The sequence below is a fragment of the Poromitra crassiceps genome (assembly GCF_964638095.1).
Source record: "Poromitra crassiceps genome assembly, chromosome: 9".
In the NCBI taxonomy this organism is placed as follows: Eukaryota; Metazoa; Chordata; class Actinopteri; order Beryciformes; family Melamphaidae; genus Poromitra; species Poromitra crassiceps.
Genome location: NC_139630.1, coordinates 48,353,527 through 48,371,112, shown reverse-complemented (window position 1 = coordinate 48,371,112; position 17,586 = coordinate 48,353,527). Strand labels below are relative to the sequence as shown.

The 17,586-nt window shown below is 44.8% G+C and overlaps 1 protein-coding gene across 3 annotated transcripts in view; it reads right to left on the bottom strand.

The window, feature by feature from the left end:
* Window positions 1-599: 599 nt before the first annotated feature.
* The window catches only part of LOC310782041 (syntaxin-binding protein 5-like), a gene marked incomplete at its 5' end in the record, with an annotated part of 148,724 nt that continues 131,737 nt past the window's right edge, over window positions 600-17,586 (bottom strand). Inside the window, 10 exons of one of the 3 annotated variants that reach the window (XM_083642691.1) lie at window positions 600-731; window positions 1,692-1,912; window positions 2,632-2,743; window positions 3,992-4,157; window positions 5,272-5,641; window positions 6,105-6,344; window positions 8,651-8,701; window positions 10,624-10,677; window positions 13,213-13,275; window positions 16,976-17,127. In XM_083642691.1, coding sequence (XP_083498817.1) covers window positions 690-731; window positions 1,692-1,912; window positions 2,632-2,743; window positions 3,992-4,157; window positions 5,272-5,641; window positions 6,105-6,344; window positions 8,651-8,701; window positions 10,624-10,677; window positions 13,213-13,275; window positions 16,976-17,127 — 1,471 coding nt within the window. In that variant the 3' untranslated portion in view covers window positions 600-689. Of the gene's footprint in view, window positions 732-1,691; window positions 1,913-2,631; window positions 2,744-3,991; window positions 4,158-5,271; window positions 5,642-6,104; window positions 6,345-8,650; window positions 8,702-10,623; window positions 10,678-13,161; window positions 13,276-16,975; window positions 17,128-17,586 lie in introns of all 3 variants that reach the window. The other 2 variants (XM_083642690.1, XM_083642692.1) reach the window with 2 other exon arrangements.

Genomic DNA, 17,586 nt, shown 5'->3' with positions numbered 1-17,586 from the left:
CAGAATGAGTTGCTTTTGTCCCTGTGACACATCTGCATAGAGGAGGCGTCACTGTGGTAGGCAGGACGTCCCGCACTGCTTCCTTTGGCCCTCCCACCCTGCGTCTCCTTTTTCACAGTTGTCCCTCTCTTTTGTACTTGTCAGTCGGAAGTGGATACAGCGTTGCGCATTTATATAGATTTATGTATATATAGTTATGTACTTAGATTCTTTTTTCCTTCTTTTTACATTTTGAACATTTTTTGTAGTCATCGTTTCTTCATCAGTTTATTTATCTTTTTTCGTCCGGCCCCAGAGTGGCTGGAGCGGAGACAACAGTGACGTTTTGGCGAATGAGAACGAAGAATCTCCAGGCGCGACCGACCAACTGGCAACCCCCGGAGGAGAGGCTGAACGGAAAGATGGGATGGACGGACGGACGAGGACGTAAAACAATAAAAGCCACCACTCCCTCTGAGTTTCTCCTTCTCTCCTGTCCGCTCCTCAGTTCCACCCTAAGACTGAGGTAAGAACAGTGTTCATCATTGTGCTAGGGAAGAGACTCCCACGTGTCCCAGTGAAGAAGGTTTGGAAGGACGGATTAACAGACGGACAGAGAGGGGGTGGGGGTCAGGAAGGGTACGGTGAGTCCAAAATGAGCCGATGGGAAGGTGACAGTCGTGTCCGCGGAGCTCTGCTCCTGTCGCCGATCAGATCTGGTACCATTTCTTGTCTTTGCACTTCAGCATCATCTGCCAAAACAGAAGAGGACGTGGGAGTGAGAACAGAGAAAGGTACAGTCGATGTACAAACTAGGAGGAAAACCTTTCCGGTGAGGAGTTTCGCAATCCATGATTCTCCTGATTGTTAAAAATGCCTTCTCAACGTGTCTCCTCTCCATCTCAAACATCTCCCTGTTTGTCAGCATCATTATTTTCCTGAAATGTAAAGCTCACACTGCCTCTTTCTATTCTTAAGTGAACCTGCCATAGGATCAAAGATGAAAAGGGACTACTACCTCCTAGTGGTTAGACAATGTAACTGAGTAACATTTCTCAAAAAATTCACCTATTGAGATTGAGAGTAGAGTACTAGAGTAGTGATACACATTACATGACTTGTTCCAGCCTCACTGCACAGTGCTGTACGAGTCAGATTATCGACTGTCCTCACAAGGAATTTCGCCACCTAACGGCCCTTAATATATTCTGTAATGGGATGAATGATGTCAAACATTTTCTTTGAGCACACTTTTCCCTCTTGTTAGTGCGGCCGGCTCTGAGCGTGAAGTCAAATAAAACTGAAATCATCAATATTATTTCCATGTTCCTGATTTTGTCAGCCAATTTTTAATTTTCCATTTTCTCTGGCACTGTAAAGAACGGTTTTCCAATGAAAATAAGGCATACAACTGTTTACTTTCATACCCCAATCAAATTGTGATGTAGGCTATATAATCATGAGATACAATGGGGATAGGGGAAATTCTCTGATTTCTGAACCCATCACTCTTAACACTAAAAGTGGCAGTAATGGTCAGATTCAGCTCTTCAGTGATGACTAAATCACAAATGAAGAAGAAGCAGTGTAGTATTCTGGTTACAAAATGGGCTGAGCTTTGAGAATTGTAATGATAATTGTAATGGTATCCTTGTTATACCACCACATGGTCTCTAGTCTAGATTTTCAAACTCTTTGACTTGACCCCTTACCGCATGGGCGTGTGTGGAGAAGGAGTCTGCGCTGGCCATCATGGCAGCTGTCCTCTCCTCCAGCTCACCCAGTTTCTGGCCTCTCTCGTCCAGTGCTATCCGGGCACGTGCCAGATCCCCGACCACCCCGGAGGCTGCCCCCTTCATGCCCTCGATGCCACCCGGGCCTGGGATGTGCTGCGCCAGGCTCCGGGATGCTTTACCAGCACCTATCTCGCCGACTGGGGGAAGGGAGGGAGGGAGGAACAAGGAGAGATGTGTCAAGTCAAGTTTATTTAGCCCTAATTCACAGGCAGGTCTCAAATGGCTTCACAAAAAACAGTCTAGCCAGATCTAGCTAAACACAATCAATAAACAGAAACAGAACAACTAATATAAAACAAGCATGGCAGGAGAGGGAGAAGAGAAAGCAGGAAAAACAAAATAGATTTTAGCAACAGAAACAATCAAACTATTCTACAGCCTAACCTACAGTACTCTACCTGCAGCCCTCAGCCTTGACTCCTACTGTAACAAGCAACACAATAAGGCAAACAATCTAGCTCAGTGGTTCACAAATGTATCACGTCAAGGACCCCTAAATTGACACAAGGGCTGAATTATTCCCCTTTTGCTGGGGACCCCCTGGAACCAACTCTAAGGCCCCCGGAGGTTCCCCGGACTCCAATTTGAGAAGCACTGATCTAACTAATCTACCGTCTAACCTAACCTCCCGGCTTCCCTCAGCCTTGATCCTGGGTGCCACGGCCCGGACCAGGTCACAGTCATCCAGGGCCCCCATGAAAGCACACAAGTCAAAACACTCAAGAAAACCTTGTGTATGAATGAGAAGTAGCACGAACATAGGACTGAACCTGCGTGTGTGTGTGTGTGTATGTGTGTGTGTGTGTGTGTGTGTGTGAATGAATGAATGCTTGTGTTGATTGTGGGTTGGACTCACATAGTTCCTCTCTGTCCAGTGACTGTGCCCCTCCTCCAAAGAGTCCTTTGAAGAACCCTCTGTTTGGTGCCTCTGGTGTCTCCACCGGTGTAAACAGTTCACCCAGCATCTCCTGAAACACATACACACATTACACTGAACCTGCTGCAGATTGTAGTGGTCACGCCTGCATGGACGTCTGTGTGTATTTTGACAGTGCATTTCTACCAACTATGCATGTGCTTAACTCTGTGAGCATGTTTCCCCAAGTTAAATGGTTTGAAATACCTTGGAAGCATCTTCCCAGTGATACTTCCTACCTACTTACGTAAACTAGCTTGAATGTTTTCTATGCCTTACACCATTCACTTCATTTATGCTCCCAACATGTACTGTAGGACAAAACATCCAAAACGTCTTTATTTAATTCTAAAATTCTGAAACCTGACTTGGAATATCCATATAATATAGAGTTATTATCAATACATAAGATCTGATGTAGATGAATCATTCCATAACTTAAGGTAAGTACCTAGCTAGGAACCTTGCTGGTGTGGACGTAAATCACTGGAGAGATCAAATAGACACTTAATTTTCATGATGTCATGATGGATTAGGCCCATGACACTTTTAGGAGACTCAACACTATATTACAACGGACCAGAACCCCATCTATCCATTCCCCTTCTTGACACAGATCCAAGCTACACTAACTTACACCACCCGACACAGATCCACGCTACACTAACTTACACCACCTGACACAAATCCAAGCTACACTAAATTACACCACCTGACACAGCCACAGCATCACAGCAAATCCTGGATTTCTTTGGACTGAAAAAGTATGCAGTATGTGTTGTGAGTGAGCATGTAGCTGTGTGACCTGTGGTCTATTTCATATGAATATGTTTCAAACACAGGAGGAGCAGAAAACAACAACAACAACAACAATAACGACAACAAACAAAACAAGAGGCACTTTTGCCAACTTTGCTTGCTTTAGGCTTTAGGCCAAGAACTGATAACTTTGTCAAAGTAAAGTGCTTGAATTGGATTGGTTCATGTACTGTACAGACTGCCCTAGAATGACAGAGTGACTGAAGATGCTAATCTACACATACTGTAGACACGGATACAAGATATTCAGGCCATCTATCGACCAAGTTGTATTTTGTAAATTTTTTCATTTAAGCATCTTTTATTTATCATCCTGTACTCTGCCTCTACTGCACTAGCAGATCCTTGTCACTTTGTTTTGCACTACCAATGCCTCATCGCTGGTCCTATTCTGTACAACCGACTCATGATTGGAACCTTGTGGACTACACTACTGCACTACTGTCACCGACTGTTGTTTCAGAGGACTACAGTAACTGACCTGCAGGTTCTCACAGGTGTCCTGGCTGTAGGTGATCCTCTGGATCTCGGTGGGGGAGGTGAGGTACATGGCCTGGCCCAGGTTGGTGAAGCAGAAGGTCCTGGCTATCCGCATGTCTGTCAAAGGCAGGTAGTTTACATCCAGCAGCGGTCTCAGTCCTGGCAAACTGGACAGAAATGATGCAACAATTCGTGATTTTTTAAAAACTACTACAACAATACCAATACTGTTAATGCATGGTCTCCTATTTCAGCCCCCTAACACCTGTCTACCTACATGACCACTTTGGTTGTTCAACTTATTCACTTGAGCATCTATTAGCAGTTTTACTGTAATCTTTAACCGTCAAAGGAGGAGGACCTAACTCCTACAACACATGCATGTGCGCTCACACACACACACACACACACACACACACACACACACACACACACACACACACACACAGGCAGACAGACAGGCACGCAGCTGGGTGTCCTCGGCCTGTAAGACACCCAGATAGGAGGCTGTTCTGTCTGTCTCTCCTCTGGGGAGGTGGAGATGAATGAGGTTGAGTGGCAGGCTAAGTGCACGTTCACACCATACGCCAATCCCACGCTGAAGCCACATACCTCTCCTCACTAATACCTTTATACCCAATCTAATGTATGGGTATGTGTGCGTGTGAGTTTTATGATGCAGATTTAAAGTTAAGGTTAGAATTAGTAGGTTTAACTTTAAGAGTAAAGGTCCTTACACACCGAGCACGTATTTTTCGTGCGATTAATTCGCACGTCAATAATATTTTCCGAACCTATATCAGTCAATGCAACCGTGCATACCAACGGCGAAGTTTCGCCCAGCGTTATTGCGGTGTTTATTTTTTCGAACCACGGTCGATTTTTCAGAAATTCGCTTCCGACGTGTACACATCTGTGGCTGTGATTGACAGGTGGGTCAAAACTCGCATCGCAATTTCGTGCTGTATATTCGCATCGCTCTTGATGTGTAAGGACCTTAAGGGTTATGGTTAGGTAGGTAGTGGTGAGGGTTGGGGGTTAATGCTGGAGTCAGGGAATGTATGTACAGTAGTCCATGGACGGTCCTCATAAGGATAGAAGTATGAAGATGTGTGTGTGTGTGTGTATATGTGTATGTTAGTGGGTGTGTTAGTTGTGGGTGTGCGGCAGGAGAAAAGTTTGTGTCTGACTTTGCCTAAAGACTCGAGGCAACAGGAGAGGTCTAACTGACGACACGGACACGATCTAATTGACTACATCCATCTCTGACACGTTCCTCACCTGAGGGTCATGATGTGGCCGTTGGCACAGAAGCAGGCCAGGCAGACGCCTCCGCTCATCTGCACAACGTCGGCCCGGAGGATGAACGAGCTCTCTGTGATGCTGTGTTTGTGGATGCAGGTCTGCGAGGGCAGGGCCATGACTTTGGCCTGTTTCTCTGAGCACACCACGGCGTACTGGCTCTCGCTGAGCTCCTGGGAGGTGGAGGGCGACACCGAGACGGGACGGCGCTTGCGGGCCTTGTCTCGCTCTTCGCCGTCGGTGCAGAGGTTGGGCTCGTACCAGGGCTCGTAGGTGGGGGGCAGGATGGAGCCCGTGGAGTCCAGGAAAGCCATCCGCATGATGCTGCCCTTCACCCGTACCAACATGCCTGCGGATGAGAGGCGAAACTTGCGCCTCAACTCAGTGACTGAATCGTTATATCGCTACAAGTTGTGACAACATCATAACGCTAAATGTGGTTTCAGCTGAAGAACTAATCTACATGCTACTGTATGGGCTGAGAAAATTGTCTGACCTCTTGGACTTATTTCAACATTTTGGACAGTGTCAAAAATGTGTCATCATCAAGCAAAAAAATAAGTCTGTTTTTCTTTGTTCCTAAGAAGTTGACATTTATGGAGATACAAGGTTTTACATCCAACAGCGACAATAGGCTCTTAATACATGTATATTACCCGCGATCCCCTTTATTCATCTTACAATCCACTCCACGTTATGCATCCTGCCAAGTCCACTCAGTCTTCCTCTACATCAAATACCAATCTGCTATGTATCTATCCATCACCCATCCCTCCCTTCGTCTCTGCCTGGATCCCACCACCACCACCTACCTGTCGGTGAGGCGATGACCGGCTGCAGTTGCCGTTGCTCCCCAGCAGGTGGTAAGGCGAGGGCCACGGCCAGCACGGTGCCCAGGGAGGTGCCCACGTACAGGCAGGGCGTCAGCAAGCTCTCCCCCTTGCGGGCGAAGGACTCGCAGAAGTGGAAGGAGGTGATGGCCTCCCGGGACTCCTTGTCGATGCTGGTGACGCTGGAGGAGCGCGAGCGGCTGAAGGAGTTGTCCCGGTGGTCTAAAGGGTTGGCACCCCGCGGCGGGCATACAGACAGGAGGACAGTAAGGAGAAGACAGAGAGAGAGGTAAGGCACCCGCCAAACACTGACAACACAGGACACACTCACACATAGACCTAACTTCACATACCATTCATTATAGATAGATAGATACCGTAGATCGATAAATAGATAGATACCGTAGATCGATAGATAGATAGAATGAAAGAATATTTCACAATTAAAGGACCAGAAACAAGGAATGGACAATTTCATAGTTCTAAAAGTTCAATGTGTCATTTGAAACTTGCCATGAGCCTAATGTCATCAGCTGATGATGCTTTTCTGCATACATGGCAAACTGGGAAGAGTAATCCGAAAGAGTTTTGGGTTCCAGTTTCAAGGTGAAGGGTAAATGTATAACAGGACGCCTTTGTTTTTATCTGTGGGACAGATGGACCTCATGATACGAATTGTCATTTGGCAAACAGAGAGGAGGACTTGGCAAACAGCAGCACAGAGTAGACACCTGGGAAACTTATTTGACTTTGACTTTACAACCTTACAGTTGTCCTATATTGTGTCAGCGAAAAAGGAAAAAAGAAGAAGAAGAAAAAAGGTATACACAATACAATTTTGACACTGGTATAATATTTTACAGACTAACATTTTAATAACATTAGCGTACAGTAATAGCTTATCAATCCCCAATCAACGGTTGTACTTTTATGAAATAAACAGCTTTCAGGCACTTACTGTAAGTTGTGTGAATATAATACTGGAACTTATCTCTTAACCAAGCATCATACTATAAAGCATGGACTCTCTGTGTAGGTGTGTCCTTTGCATATCTCGAGAACCGTTGGTCCGATCTACTTCACACTTGGTGGGTGTGCTGCTGGGGACCCAAGGAGATGCAGTGTCGGATTTGGTGCAATTCGGACACGCAGCACGTTCAATATGGGTAACAAAGCTTGAATAAACAAGCGATCAGCGACACGCTCAGCTGTGTCTGAATGCAGCCGGAGCAGTTTGATATAAACACCGTCACATCACAGTGGGGTGGGGCTTCAGGGCTCTGACTGCCTGAGCGGGACAAAGGCATGTGCCCCGCTCAGTTAAACTGCCTGAGAGAGAAGAACGAGCACACACAGAGAAAAGAACGGAGGCGGAGGCAGTAAAACTACCCAATAGGAGAGCAAACATGTTTGATTGGCAGCAGAATCAACCACTGGAAGGCCAGTAAACTGCTTCAATGGTCTCAGTTTAGTCTCTGATGGAGAATGGAATTAGCCTTAAATTTTCTATATCAGTCTCACTGGTTAAGTTTCCGTATTTAAACCATAGGGTCAAGCAATTGGCCCATTCAGAACAGGCACCTTTTGAACGGGCACTATCTGTGATTGAGTCGTGAGTGAGTGAGTCAGTCAGTCTGTGAGTGTGTACAGTGTGTGTGTGTCCTTCACATATCTCGAGAACCGTCCATCTGTTCTACTTCACAGTTGGTGGGTGTATTGCTGGGGACCCAAGGTCATGCAGTGTTGGATTTGGTGCAATTTGGACATGCGGTAGGATCAATATTAATAAACTTTGAATAGACAATCGAACAGTGCTCTGTGCAGCAGTGGGGTGAAGGGGCACTGCACTAGTATCAAAACATTTGTTATCTTTGGCACTTATCGTTTGACCCTAAAAAACAAAAACAAAAACCAAACCAAAAAACGTCCTTCCTAGCTTCTTGGTAATTTAGGGAATTTTTGGGAAAAAATAATAAAAAAAGTTGTACATGTTGCTTTGTTGCAACATGTTGGAGATGGGGGGTAGGTGTCTTTATGTGTTTGTCACCTACTGTATGTGGGGGGGGGGGCAGAGAAAGGAAAGGCATGGGGCAACATGGAAGAGAAAGAGAAAGCTGCAGAAGCTATGGAGAGCTTTATGGTGAGATGGAGTGCGCATTGTTTAGCTTAGCACCATTGACCTACATTAGAACACCTCACCAAGGTCAAGGTCAGAGCACCTTTTCTTTCCACAGAATTCAATTTGGGTACATTTGATATAGTTCAATTCAATGAATTGCATTTCAGATTCAAACCATTGCATATTTGCTTCCTTTTCCTAGGCATGGCCTTCAGTGCGTCTTATCTTTCATATGATGAAATCTTCAGGGTGTCTGATGTTTTCATGAACACCTATGTGCTAGTTACTCCTCATGGAAACTTCTGCGTAGCTTGCCAATGGACTGATGGGATGTGGTGGAGTCCAGTTGGAGTGATAAAAAAAATAAAATCATAAAGGTTTTTTTTGTAAACACGAAGTCAAGGCTTACCCAAGTCTGGCTTTAGCTCAGTAGGCAAGCTTAATTTCCGTGACATCTTTGCTGGAAAAAAGAGAACATCCCTCTTTACAAACACACGTCTAAGCTAACACACAATGCCATGCAAAGCTAGATAACTAGCGCTGGGCTAGGAGTGTGCACAAAGCTAGAACACACGGAGACAACAAAAAGGCATTGGCCTAATTGGCCAAGGGATCATTTCATTGACTACAGAGGAGCCAAAATGCTTTACACAGGAGGAGGCACTGCGTAAGGATTCAGAGACAACCCTGTAAATCACTGAGGCATGCTGTGACAGACAGGACAAAGGACACTAGTGCTGCTCGCACAATGCCCTGGAAGAGAGGAGTGGTAAGACATGTCAAACTCAGCCATTCAGGACCCTCATGCCAGAGGAGCATGCACCCAAGAACAAGGAGGGAACAAGAAACGGCAAGTAGAGAACACAAGTGTGCAAAGATGGAAGTAGACAGTGCAAAGATGGTCAAAAGGTACTGAGGTATTGCTAGCTACTGTAAGTCAACGTGAGGTGCTTCCCGCGACAGGAGTTTTGGCTTCTTTCATTAAAAACTTGGGCACTAAATTAAAGCATGCCCACTCCTAGCACCTGTATCAACAAAACACACCTAATCCCATTTGGGTTCTTATCAGTATTGTCGTATTTCATCCTTGAAGCGAGGGAAATCATATCAATAGCAATGACACTGAACGAAGTTATGAGATATTTTAGTGATGTAATATATTTATTTTAGGTATATTTTGTTAGTAACTATGTTGTGGATGTTGCAACATCATTGCCTCGTCAAGCCACGAGAGCGCGCCATCTGCATTTCGGGTCTGCAGCTGTCCACCAAAAATAAAATATGTAAATAAAAAGATAAAATAAAACACAAGATGAGATAAAACACGATAAAATAAAACACAAGATAAAATAAAATAAAAATTGTTGAAAAAGATCTCAGGTTAGCAATCGATACTGCCAGCTCACTCTAGCAAACTACTGTAGGAGAAAATGTATGTGGTTAAAGGGACACTCATGTCATGCAGGCACTGACACTTGTTATGTTATGTTATGGCTATCTGGTTTTGTTTTCATTGTGGCTTCAAAACTGATCAGAATACATCATAACAATAAGCCCATATTAGAAGAAACCACTCTGCAAAATTGTTTATGTTAGTCTCAGAAGTAGTTAGAGGCAATTATTTTACACTGCTATTCACTTTCGTGTGACTTTGACAGGGGGCGGTACCTAGAATCCCTTATTTGGGTTCACTCTTGAGTCTTGACTGCTCTATGTATTTAAATATAGCTTTAGCAGTTATAGTAACCCATTTCATCAACAGCATACAAAGACAGTTGGACAGATGCTCCAGGCGTCATCATGGACAGACATCACCATGTGACTCATAGTGAAGACAGGGCAACTGTTGCAGGAAGTCAGGACAAACGTTACACTCAGGCACACTTACGATGTGACACTCGTGCTACATACATGTAGCATGCAGTGTGAGTCTCAGTCAACTCAAGTGAATTTGGTGTGTATCCACAAGTCTATTGCAGGGTTCCCACCTTTTTAAACATCAAATTTGATGACTTTTCAAGGACTTTCCAGGCCAAATTCCCTCAAATTCAAGGACCCAGCAGGCTTTGAGAATGTTTATAATGAAAAGTAGCAGGCTTTACAGAAGCTCATAGACAGAAAGGCTTGAATGTGTGAACACTTCTCAACTGTGCTATACAGTGATGGCAAACTACATGCGGATAGCGGAAAGTAGCTTATGTACTTTAAATCAAAAACATAACTTAAATTTTTATTTCTTGGAACCCTGTGTGATTCCCCACTGTGGTGACTATGAGACAGAGACAGCTTTTCCACAACGAAACGAAAAAACAGAGCGGACAAATTTGGACCATATTTGTTCTGCCTAAACAGCCTCAGATAAAAATCTTTGGCCAATCTTACCTCCTCTACCACCTCCATTGTAGAAATGCTGTAGATTGCTGTTTGACATCAACACTTTTGAAGGGGGGGAAGTAAAGTAGATGTGCGGTTAGAAACACCCTGAGGCTCTACTAAACACTAGAAAGCCATCATTGCACCACGATGAGTCCACCTGTTATTTTGTCTACAGCAAATTGTGCTTTCAATCCAAATAACGTTGCTTCAAAGGCATCGGCTTGACTCAAACATTCCCTGTTACAGTAGGTGGAGTTAACAGTTTCAAGATGCTTGTGACAACCAAAATAATTATTCTCTCTGTCCCATGAAATAAACTGACCTAGGAGATTCAGGTGGACCTTCAGTTCTGATCCCTTATTGATTTCACTTATTAAATCAGGTGATGTTCAGTGATGAGGAGCAGATGGACAGTGCAAGTCTACTGCATGCACCATTTACAATTTCCTCATTTGATTTGATTGGGTAAGTGTGCACACCCACGAGGCGTGGATTGTGCAAAAGGCACTGAGTGAATGTCCTTGCAAGGCTTGCAATGTCAAAGGCAAGAGGAAGCATTTGGAATTGGAAGTTGGACAAATATCCATCTGATCTTTGCAAGTCGTTTTGTCTAGTTTTGAACATTAACAGCTAAAAGTGAGGAAATCTGCCAATGAGGTGAGATCATTTCACTCATTTGTTTCAAATGTAAATCAACTTTTCTAAATCAAATTGTCTTGAATCAAGTAACACTATATTGATACCAGTAGAGTGATCTGTCTCAATTCAAGATATTGGAACTTGTTTCAAGAAAATTCTCTAAACATAAACAGGCGAAACTGCCTTGGAAACAAGTGAAATCATTATCAGAGTTTATTATCATCTGTTTTAAGACAAATAAATAAATAAATAAATAAATAAATAAATAATAAATAAAACTCAATACCAGACTAACTGACTTGTTACTGCGATTTGTTTCAGTGTGGGAACACATCTGTCTCTCCTATGAATAATGCAGACCAGCAGACGCAGCGGACTACAGTCTGGTGGCACCAGACATTGGGGTTTGGGCGGCCATAGTCTCAACGCCAGATCCATGAGAGCTCTTACGCTCATAGCCTCATACACTACGTTACTGCATGCTGCAGAGCTCTCTCTGGGTCTGGGACACTTTCCCTCAGCCGGCTGGTTACGGGAGGGAACCGTTGACTTGGCCAGTGATATGCCAGTGGTGGATTCAGTCCTCCCCAATCAGTAACGACAGTAACAGCCCATTTTTCGAACCGCTCTCTCATCGGTACTACAACCTGTCACTCATTCAATTTTAACCCGCCTTCAAAAACCAGCAGTGGCTGTCATGTGGCACAGACTCACGTCATGTAGTATGCGGAGCGCAGCGATTCAACGTAATATTTAAGTCTGGGGAGAGACTAGGGCGGCCATCACACCTGAAAGCAGCGTTTTCTGTCTGACCTTTTTAAAAAGCTCCTTATCTTCACTGTCTCTCTGCTAATGCCAAGTTCCCCCTAAGATATGAATCTGGGCTGTTCTCTCATCCTGTGCCTGCAGCTGAAATACTACTGACGAAGACTCACAAGGAGGCAAGTTAGTGAACAAGAACACACCTTATATGGCTGCAATACACAATGCGCTTCTAAGCAATCACCGAAGGTTGCAGTATTTCGAGTGAAAAAGTGGAGCATAATTTGGCAAGCGACAAAGTTGCTAATAAAATAAAATATTCTTTTGTGCATTCTAGCTTATTTTGTTTTTGCAAATGGTCATGACTTTCACTGAGATGAAATCTCCTTAATTGATAATGGTCTGGAAATACAATACAGCGCATCCAGACAGCTATTAACATCCAAATGAAAATGGAGGTCTGGAGATCTCCGCCCGAGAAGCTAATTCACATCTTGGCAAATCACAGCATTATACTGGAAAAATGCATTTCACAATTATGTGATTACTGAAGATGTTTCCTCAAATTGAACCATCTCTTCTTAAGTAATGCTCCATTTAATGTGAATGAATGAGTTTCCCGCCCAGACTGCAGAGTTTTTGTGTTTAACGATTCAATTCAATTTATAATCAGCTTTCTAAGCTGTTATTAAGCATCACAGAGATTGGATGCGTTTACAGCCAATAACCCAGTTTTGCAGGATACTGAAACAGATGAAAACAAATGCATTCCCGTCTGTTGAACTTTCCACAAAGTGGGGGAGGAATGCTTTGTTGCATGTTCACAAATGGGACCCACTGAACACACCCACACTCACGAAACCCATGAAGTGTTACCGTATTACACTCAACCAGTGCATTCATAAAACACTGAGGTCGACTGAAACTGACAGCCACAATTTTATGGTTCAACTAAAAACCTTCAACACCTTTCCTGTAGCTAATTTGGCAACATTTCCAATAAAAGTATAAAGTAGAGACTCTTTGGAAACATAGTGCACATCTTGCATTCAAATACATGGTACTACAAAGATACATACTGTATTTTGGACTGGTTCACTGTTCAGTTTTTCCCTTTAGATAACGCAATGCTTCTAAGCCTACCGTTGTTATATTTCTGGATTATCTTCTGTAAGGCTCTGAAGGACATGTTACCTGAGGTTGGGGACTTGCAGCGGTCCTCTGATGTGGCCGACCCCTCGTTGATGTCACACAGACCTGCACAGAGGATCGCACAAACAGTTCAACTCTACAGTCACTCCAAAACAAAGTTGGAAGTCTAAAAGAACACTGGGGGTTGTATCTTTTTTTTTAATTATGTGGGTGTTAACTGTAATTCCCTGTTAAGTAATGGCAATATAGACACCAACATTACATTACATTACATTAGATTACGTCATTTGGCAGACGCTTTTATCCAAAGCGACTTACATTTTGTCAACAGTAGAGAAATCAACTTTGCAACACAATCTATGACAGCTACAACTTTCGAAGGAATAGAGTAGCACTTGTAGAAAGTAGATTGAGAAGGAATGATTTTGTTTTTGAAAGAGAGAGATGTTAGTTCAAGATGGGCCCAGGTGGAGCCTGAAAAGGTGTTTTTAGTCTTCGCCAAAAGATGGGCAGTGATTCGGCCGTCCTGACCGAAGGGGGGAGCTCGTTCTACCATTGTGGTGCCAGGGACGAGAGGAGTCGCGATCGGGATGAGCGACTTTTGAGCCCACGTAGCGGAGGAGGGGCGAGGCGACCTGCACTGGTGGAGTAGCGGAGGGAGCGGAGTGAGGTTTGTAACCTGACCGTAGATTGTAGCTACAGAGGAGCTGTCTGGTGTACTGCCCTGTAGGACAGTACCAGTGTCTTGAATTTGATGCGTGCCGAGATGGGAAGCCAGCGAAGGTCCCAGAAGAGGGGAGTGACATGAGAGAATTTAGGTTGGTTGAACACCAGACGGGCTGCAGCATTCTGAATGAGCTGGAGCGGCCAGATGTCAGAGGCAGGTAGGCCAGCCAGAAGCACGTTGCAGTAGTCCAGGTGGGAGATGATAAGTGACTGGACCAGGAGTTGTGTAGGTTCTCTCGTGAGAAATGGACGGATTTTGCAGATGTTGTACAGGGAGAAGCTACAGGAGCGGGCTGTCGCTGCGATGTAAGCCGAGCAGGACAGCTGGTTGTCAAGGGTCACCCCGAGGTTCTTAGCTGTTTGAGAGGGAAGCACAGTAGTGTTGTCAATTGAGATGGAGAGGTCAGTGAGAGGGCAATCTTTCCCTGGGAGGAAAAGTAGTTCTGTCTTACCAAGACTGAGCTTGAGGTGGTGAGCAGACATCCAGTTGCCAATGTCTTTGAGGCATGCAGAGAGGTGTGCCTCGATTTGGGTGTCTGGGGGAGGGAAGGAGAGGTAGAGCTGAGTGTCATCGGCATAGCAGTGATAAGAAAAGCCATGAGATGAGATCACATGGCCAAGAGATCTGATATAGAGAAGGAATAGCACGGGGCCCAGGACTGAGCACTGAGGGACACCGGCGCTAAGAGTGCAGGGATACTCTCCATAAGACCTGGTATGAGCGGTTGATAGGAAGCAAACCAGGAGTGTGCAGATCCTGAGATACCTAGGTCAGACAGAATGGAGAGAAGGATTTGGTGGTTAACTGTATCAAAATCATCCATGTGTCCCAGTACAGGTAGATTGTTTGAACTGGTGCTCCATGCGAACACTTTAGCTGCCATATTGAGTGACAGTAGGCGACTAGCATTATCCAAAATAAGAAGACTGACCTTTGACCTTTTAGTAACAAGTGCATTCGTCCTTCCCAGGTGGAGAGGTGGGGGAGTGGGATGGGAAGGATAGGAGTGAGTGAGTGAAACTACATTCACTTGAAAATCTCACCTGTTAACACCAAAGTGCTGTGCTAGCACAGCACAGTGTTGTTGGAACTTCAAAAATAGTATTTTTGTATCATATTGCTTGTAAACCCAATCTCCTACACAAACCTGCCAGAATTAACTGCATTACAGTACACGTTCCCATCTTATCATGCTAGTCGGTCCTCGTCGTGGTTTTTCATGTCAAGGACCTCTAATCTGACACAAATTAGACCACAGACCCCCATTTGATTTTGTCCCACGGTCCTCATCTGCTACCATTTGTGTTTGCATTACTTATGGATGGAATTATAGAGAAAATAAATGTATTCTCCCTTTTGCTGGGGACCCCCCGTGGAACCCCTGTCAAGGACCACTGAGGGTCCCCAGACCACACTTTGAGAACCACTGGCCTCCAGTACCATTACTCAGGCACATTTTTAATTGTTAGCATGCAGCAGTGACGAAGGCATATTCTGCCAAAACGCGTTGGTATTAAACACAGCAGAGGAGAATTCTCTTTCTCTCTTTCTTTATAATCATGCAGCAGTGAAGCAAACGATCTACTGGGGACACATTGTTCTAATCACTTTACAGGATAGTACCAAGCCAATCTCTCAAAAACACTTATCTGGAATAAGGTTAATTGTTTTCGAGTGCCAGGAGGATTTAGGATAAGTTATATTACACTGCTTGTCTTTTGCCTAATTCCCCCCTTTAGCACGCCCACGTTGGTGCACGTGTTGGTGTGTGCCACATTGTCCTGTGAGGCAGAAAGCCCAGCAGAGAGCAGTCCCTGTTGGCAGCTGGACCACGCCTGATTACTGCTTACACTCGCCAAGCTTGACAGGTCCAGCCCACTGCTTACCAGTCAATGACACCAGATGCTGTGTGTGTGTGTGTGTGTGTGTGTGTGTGTGTGTGTGTGTGTGTGTGTATGAGTGTACAGTACATGTATAGTATTTGTGTGTGTTTGCGTGCATACCTACATAGCATTTGTGCACAAACAACCACAAATATCAATAAATAATAAACACACACACACACACGCACCTTCCAAATTCATCCATCAAACTGTTGGTGAAGCATGGGCGGTACACAGTCATGACACTGCGGCATCATCTATGTGGTTGCAATGCTATATTTTAACACAGGGGGGCAGTGTGTCCATACTGAGTGCTGTGCCTCTTGCTATCTGTCAATATTATTACAATGATGCTGCAGTGGCAAGGTGTGTGAAAGGAATGGGCGTGTGAGTGTGTGAGTGTGTGTGTGTGTGTGTGTGTGAGAGAGAGAGAGAGGGGGGGGGGGGGGCTCAACACCTAATGATAGTAGGAGGATCTGTTGTAAATACTGTACCGCATGTGTGATTCTACTTTTCGGAAGAATCTGGTTTCCTAGACTCCTTGTACAGTAATCTAGAGAAGACTCTAGCTATGGACTTTCGTTATCACTGCAGCAACCATAGTATAGCAATATAAAAGAGGTCAAGTCACACAACCATTTGCAGAGCTCAGCCAGGCTGGACCTCAGTGGTGCGCTACAGTATGTTGGTTGATGCTAAGCTCCAAAGGCTATAACCTTAACTGAAAAATCCACCCTTGGACACTTTATCATCAGATATCATCAATTTCTGATGTTCAGTGCATTTCATGTTGTTATTTTGTGATTGATCGTTGTAATTCACTCTTTCGGTGTACCCGCTTTCCCTCAACCTGCCTTGTCGTCTTCTACTCCCAGTTAGTGATTTTCTTCTTGTCCCAGAATTATTTTTGACACAACTGCCAGAGAAGGCAGGCTGTGAATCTGTTGCTTTCAATAAAAGGTGGGCGTACGGGCATGTTGCAGTGAGGGCAAATGGCTTCAAAATGTGATGCTTGGGCTGTGGACGTGTAGGTGGAGAGGCAACAGTGAGATAGAGAAATGGAACATGTCTTCTGGCTGCATTGCACTCTGGTCTGTAAGGCAGCTGTCGCTGGAGGAATTGGTATCTCTTCCTCTTCTACACTATAGGTGACCTCATCTTTCTCTTCACCCTCTCTTATCCTCCCCTCCATTACCTCCAGAGGGCTGCCGGGTCTTGCGTGGCGAGCGCGGCTGTCTCTGGTAGGGGTCGTTGGAGCCGTACAGCTCGACCGTCCCCAGGTTCAGCAACACCGTCTTCTGGACGTAGTCCACCACCGCCAGGCCGCTACTGTTGCCAAACACTACACTGAGGGCACAGAGAGAGCAGGGGGAGGGAGCGGAGAGATGGAAAGGGTGAAGAGAAGATGAAGAGATGGGTCAGAAAGATGAAAGGATGAAGAGAAGAGGTAGAGATGGGTCAGAAAAACAAACGAGAGACGAAAAGAGGAGAGTGGATTGGATTTGGAGGTGAAATATAGTTAAGAGCAAAAAGGCAGCCGAAGTCTCCAACACAATTCCTGGCAACCATGAATTGTGTTGACAAGGCTGGTTGTCAGGGAAGTCGTATGAAAGGGACTCAGATCCCCCGTCTGGCAGCGTGACCTGAGAGCTTCTTTACCAAAACACTTCATCAACTTTACTGCCTGTCCGTTTTGCGCTGTTTTCAGCGCTTTGGACAGCGGGGTCACATTGGGGCCCTCTTTACAGGCTTCTAAGGTGCTATTTATAGATTTCAATCCTTTTAGTGTTCATGTATTTGCACAAT